The sequence below is a fragment of the Hakea prostrata genome, chromosome 2 (assembly GCF_041222555.1).
Source record: "Hakea prostrata isolate BN-2017 chromosome 2, UWA_Hpros_2, whole genome shotgun sequence".
In the NCBI taxonomy this organism is placed as follows: domain Eukaryota; kingdom Viridiplantae; phylum Streptophyta; class Magnoliopsida; order Proteales; family Proteaceae; genus Hakea; species Hakea prostrata.
This window is the reverse complement of record NC_142601.1, coordinates 73637247-73643532: the sequence shown is the minus strand read 5'-3', so window position 1 is coordinate 73643532 and position 6286 is coordinate 73637247. Positions and strand designations below refer to the sequence as shown.

General features: G+C 37.5%; 1 protein-coding gene across 1 annotated transcript; it reads right to left on the bottom strand.

The window, feature by feature from the left end:
* Positions 1–750: 750 nt before the first annotated feature.
* On the bottom strand, positions 751–2395 carry LOC149026412 (uncharacterized). The gene is made up of 4 exons (XM_089143647.1): positions 2225–2395; positions 1484–1582; positions 1240–1391; positions 751–1126 (listed from the first exon to the last, which is right to left on the bottom strand). The coding sequence occupies exons 1-4, from the start codon at positions 2393–2395 to the stop codon at positions 751–753; spliced, it is 798 nt and encodes a 265-aa protein (XP_088999773.1).
* Between the last annotated feature and the right edge of the window lie 3891 nt (positions 2396–6286).

Sequence of the window (6286 nt, the reverse complement as noted above, 5' to 3'; positions counted from 1 at the left end):
AAATCTCTGTTCAAAATACCCATTAAACTAGAGAAATTCCCCATACATTTCGTTGGATAGAGAAGAGAATATAACTCCCATAGGATAGGTGTCTTTACTCTTTAGGGCTTAAGGGCAAGCCAGAGACTTGGTCAACGTTTATCAAAGAAGTGAAACAGACTTAGCCAACGAGTGGGGACACGTACATGGTCATGTCACATGTGCATGGGTCATTTATTTAAGGGATGAAAGTCCAAGTAGCCGACCGTTGACTGGACTGGATTGGTCGACAGATGAGACCTGACTTGATCACCTCAGGTCCTCAAGGCCCAAGGGCCAAGCCTCAAATTCAAGAACCAACGAGGAAAGAAAAGGAAGAGCGGAGGAGGATAAAACACAGATAATTCCGGTGAAGAAAACGATAAAAGACATGAACAGATTTTCTACACCTATCATGTGGGCCCAGCTGGGCCCATCCTTCCATTGCACCAAATGGTCTTCATATCCTTTCCGATTCCGTGCACGAAAACTGGAACTGGGGTCTTAAAACAATAATCAATTCTCCACCAACCGCCCATCTGTCCATGTGGAAAGCAAAGTTTGTTTTACATCTGACTTTTTGCCTTCCCCTTTTATTATTGCATAACCAAATTGAGCATCAGAGACAAACAAGGAAAAGCAAATTTGCTAAAAATTGTGAACAAGTATTGGCATATTGTAAACTTTAACACCAAAAGCAAACCCAGAATCAACATACCTATACACCAAAAATCATCCCCCAATATTACCAAGCCAGATGAAAAAAGGGACCTGTACTAAAGCCATGAATAGCAGCTGATAGTGAGGTTTGCTAGAATCATAACTCCTTACCTCTGCAAACAGAACGCGCTTCATTGTCTTTACCAAGAACACACCCGTGCACAAGCATGTCCATGGCATTAGAAAATAGTTTGCATAACTCCACATGATCCTCCCCAGAACAGCCAGGGACATACCTGTGAAAGCATATCCACTGTATGCCACCATGTCCAGCAAAGGTGCTTCATCACCTCCCAATGAATACAATGATAGTTTAAGCACCACAACCTGCAGAAACCAGCCTAATAATCCTTTTGAGAATTGCAGGCTTAACGCTTCAGGGCTAAATCTGGAAGTATGAAGGACAGACAAGTTGCATTACTTCAAATGTCATTCTTTAAAAATAGTACTAGCTAGTGCGGAAACCTAGTAAGATATATATATAAAGCAAGTAAGACTTACTTCCCAACAAGACCCAGTGAGAAACCACAGAGAACCACATAAGTAACAAATGCCATCAGGGGAATGTACAGGTCCGGGGCATTTATATCATAGATAGGAGGTTTATATGACAGTCTGCCCCCAACTGGCTCAGTAATCCTCGTCCAGTGCCCCTGGAGAGAATGCAGAACATGAATTGATGATTCATGACTTCCATTTAAAAATAATATCCGGCCAGATGAATACCAGAACAATTCTTGCTTACCCTGTGTAAAAATGGAAACAGGATGATCTTCAATTTGTTCCTCACATACTGGTCATTCACTTGGAAATAGTACTGAGGATCAGAAAAATACCTGCTTATCTGCCCATTTCTGAACAATTAGTGTGAGACATACCCATAAACGACTACAAACAAGATTTCTTTAATTGCATTCCGGACGCGTGCAATCAGGCAACCCCATTCACCCGATCAATAGCCTATATTGGGACAGAAAGCCAACAGATCACCATAGAAAACAACATTCTAATGGTTGTTCGGAGGCAATCTGGGTGAACTGGGTAGGGGAAAGGGGAGAAGAAGATTTCGGTAATTATTATGGCGAAGGTCGCAATTGCTCAAATCTGAATACAGAAGATGGAACCAATTGCAAAGGTTGTACTTGGTTATTAATTGCTGAGGTTTCCCCTTCTGCAAGTAATAACCAGAAATGGACTACATTCCAATTCTATCTGTGGAAGAGGAAAACACAAATACTGAGAATGGTTTTCATTCTGCAAATCTAAAATTTTCCTAATTTACTATCAATGAACAACAAAGTACCAGTCAAATGAGTCCATCCCGTGCATCAGGTCATGTATACTAGTGTTAACAAGGTTGGAATTGCAATAAGCAATCTAACATACACAGTATATATAAAGGGAATGATAAGTGTGTAAGGTCTTGTTTTTTTCTTTTTAACTTCAAATTAAGTAAGTGTGCAACCAATGGCAGGATACTACCTACATTGCTTTGCACATATTCTGAGCTTGACCCCAAGATTTTTTCTCCATATGCTCCAAGTCCTCCTCGGATTAGTCGTGGACCAGCTCCATATGATGCACTCAGAAAGGGATTGGATTGGGGAATTGAGGAAGGTCTTGGAACCACAGGCTGGGCCGCTAGAGTTTCATACATTTCTACAATATGACAAAATAAAGGGGGATAAATCATCCGATATACACACATGGAGATAGATATATATATATATATATATATATATACATAAGAAAAGAGTAAGAAAAGAGGCTTAAGCAAAACAAGATTCTTATTCAACCATTCTTTTTACTCTTTTACGTCATTCAGCTTCTATAATGTAAACAGGAATTAATTTATACCTGACAGACAGCATACTCACACTTTCCTCCTATCAATCTTCATTGATCTCTCAAGTTCATGTTTTCAAAGCTGGAAGATTCTGGATCTACAATGTTTTAATCTTGTAATAAACTAACTCCACCACCTTTGAGCACAATGACTAGCCAGTTTATTTCTTTCAAAGTTCTGCTATTTCTGAATGAATAATGACTCTATCCATTTGTCAAACAGTAAATTTAATTATGAACCTTATTCAACACATGCTGAAGTTTTTCTACTTAAAACAAGCGAGCCAATGCCACCAGATGTCCTTGAAGTTCTTTTTCTTTTCACTTATTTCAATACTCATTATTTAAGAGTCACAGATGTTTCCAACAAGAATTCACTTAGCTTTTTCAAGGACCACCCTTTCGGATTCCCAATTGAGAAAAATAACATTAATTTCTGAAAACAACATTCAAGTCGCACCCAACTTGAAGGATATGGGCGTTACGAAGACAATTATATTGTAGGCATAAACTGCTGCCCAGAAAATTCTCTGATTTCTCTTTTCATTTTCTTACCTTTTAACCAAGCAAGAGAAGTTGGTGACCTATGAGATGTAGGGAATTACCTTCCAGCAAGATCATCTTCAAGAAGGGAATGCCAAAACTTTGATGCCGAGATTGTAGGTACCATTTTCTTTGTTATTCTTTTTCTCCTTGGTTAAAGTGTTTTTTATTTATTTTGTAAATCACACACGCTGGAAACATTGCAAAGTCAGTTTGGGAGACATTTATTTTGGGCACATTTTCTCATTCTTATATTGTAATTATACAGATATAGTAAAATATTTAGGTCGTACCTGATAGAAATATAATTTAAAGCATCAAATAAGGTTAAGATCAATCAGGATTAGGTGCCAAAAAAGAAAAAGAAGAAAAAACTTATTCAAACTACAAACAATTGTCACAACAAACACTTGTTGAATCCAATTTCCACAGCACCTCTCTGTACATGATTCAATTTATTTACAGCATGTTCTCCAAACTTCAAGAATCAAAAATTAAATCTTACATTTATGCAGTTTACTAAAGTATTCTTTTATATTATTAATCTTTCAGATGTTGGCTGAATTAAAAATTTGTAAAAAAATGGGATCTACTTTCCTTGCTTAAGATGACAATAAAGACACAAGCCCTGATTCTACAAGGCTTACTTTTTTTTGGAAATGCTATTATATTGTCTACAGCAAAAAATAAATTCCACTAGTGCTATCTAGAAAGTTGAGAGTTTGCAAGCCACAAAGCTATAGCCAGAAGTAATTGTCAGTTCTTGATCACCAATTTTCTTAGTTCAACTTGTTGCCGCAGATAAAGCATACAAAAAGGTAATAAAACTACACTTCATATTTAACTCCATAGTCCATACTGGAATCCACCCCCGCCCCCCAACAAAAAAAGAAAAAAAAAAGACAGTCATTACCTTAACATATAACATTTATTCTTTGAGTAACTTCTCAGGTACCTCTATTTGTGACCGAATAGGCAGGCTTGTTTTTGGGGCCTCAGTCCACCATCTGTGGTGGGAGCGAAACCTTCGGCGCTGGACTTCTAAATCCCGATCCATTGATGCTATTTGGAATGCTATTTATTTTGATGTATCCTCTAAAATTTCTGCTTTTCCCTCCCCCCCGGTTGTTGACTCCCCAAGGAACAGACTCATTGTTGTTGCCTGGGGCCTCAACTCCCAAATCCATCCTTCCCCTTGATCCTATTCCTGTGGATCTTTCTTTGTATTTGTCTTGTCTTTAATTGATTAATTATTCATCCAAAAAAAAACATTTATTCTTTGGATGTTACTTCTTGATATCTGTCAAATTGCAAGCACATTGTGCTCTTTTTGTATAGCTAGGTTCACAAAGTGCCAAATTAAATATATATATATATATATATATATATATATATATATATATATATATATATATATAAAAGCAAGCATAGTATAGCCCCAACTGAAAACGAAGAAGAAACATAAAACACTTGGAAAACAGATCAGCAATTAGGAGAGAATGCTAGAATTAGGGGGGGGGTTCTGTAAGGGTAGGGCAACCAGGATTGCTCTGTAGAAATAGTAGGTATGTAATGTAGTCAAATGCTTGAAAAATCTGAAAATCCCATCATATTCATAGATTGAATCCTGTGTAATCTATTACTTCTCTAATCAACTTTCATGGAACAAAAAGGCGGAGGAGAAAAGAGGGAGCCAATGCAATTACCCAAATTAAACACATTCGAAATGTAGACATAAACAATCGGACAACACGTCTCTCTCAGCCTTATATCAGTATACATCCTTCAAATGTTTATTAAGATAAAACTGAACGCTAATTATCAGAAACAGGAAAAACGTAAAAGAGACGATGAATGATTCTACAGAACTACCGTAACAATTCGAAACAACAAAATTAATCTTAAAAACAGGAGATGTTAATGTATACTTGCAAGTAGAGTCATCAACATATATGGTAAGATGGAAATAGTAATAGTACTAATTGCCAAGAAAGAGTAGTAAATCGGATACCTGAACTTAAAATGCACTTGCAAGAACGAAAAAATGAGCAACAATGAGAATTCGCGAAAGAAGACGGTTAAGGTTTGGGTTTGGGTTTTTATATATAGGTAACCAGTCGAGTTCGCGACAACACCTGTCGCAGTGTAGGGATCCCAGGGATTCCAAGTGTTCTGTACTGAAAATACGGGGTCAAGCTTTCGGAAAGCCGGACGGACCGATCTATTTCAGATACTTTTGTTCTGGGTGTTTCACAACGTCATGGCCCACGGGCCAATGGGCCATGACTAACGCTTGCTACCCATTGAGCAACTCAAGAGAAAAAAACACGTGCAGATTATTGTGAAATAAACATGTTTTCTTAATTTGAACTGACTATTTTTCGGCGAGATTTAATGGAGTTCACCTGGCATTCATCCAACAACCAATCTAGTCAGATTCGCCTCCAACCTTGGGAATAAGCTAAACATGCATTTTTTTTTTTTTTTTTGGTGTTTTAGTAATCAACATTTCATTTAAAGCAAACACAAGCTACAAACATTGGATATGAAACATAAAAGGTAGGACTCAGACAAGGTCTTCTGGGCGAGGGAGTGGGCTATGCCATTTTCTCGTTAGGAATTACATCAAAAGTGTCCACAGACAAATAGAAAAAAAATCTTAGGCAATGCATAGTACAACAGTACACTTTTTATACCAAATAACAAGTTGAGATTTTTCTTTACCAAAAAAAAAAAAAGTTGAGATTTAAAGCTTGATTTTAAATTTGAAAAGTCCAAAATAGTCTTATAGTTTCTTTGCTTTCTCAGCCAGTAATTTGGCATATATGTGCACTATCGTGTACAGTAGAGAGTTGTGTACAATAGAGGATGTTTTTCCAGCCCAATCTATTACATCCTTTAATATGGGCCGTGGGAATCTTGGCCCATAACCAAGTGAACCCGGCCCGCAGAATCGGAGAACACCTCCACTTCTGAAAGAACTTGACCCTTGGCCCAAACCTAGAGATGCCCTTTTTGTGTGCCAGGAAATTGAGGTTTTCATGGTTCATTTAGCTAGCAAGAAACCGAAAACCTTGATTTAGGTGAGTTGATATCTTCCTTAAATGGGTTCAACACCTTATTGGTGTGAGACTGAGCAGGATCTCACCGACAAACGTCT

Bases quoted from the DNA above. Each gene is read 5' to 3' on its own strand.
- LOC149026412 (XM_089143647.1), bottom strand. From the start codon at position 2,395: ATGTATGAAACTCTAGCGGCCCAGCCTGTGGTTCCAAGACCTTCCTCA. The intron at 1,583-2,224 runs GTAGGTAGTATC...AGAAATGGGCAG, and splicing joins CAGAATATGTGCAAAGCAAT to ATAAGCAGGTATTTTTCTGA. The intron at 1,392-1,483 runs GTAAGCAAGAAT...CATTCTCTCCAG, and splicing joins TGTTTCCATTTTTACACAGG to GGGCACTGGACGAGGATTAC.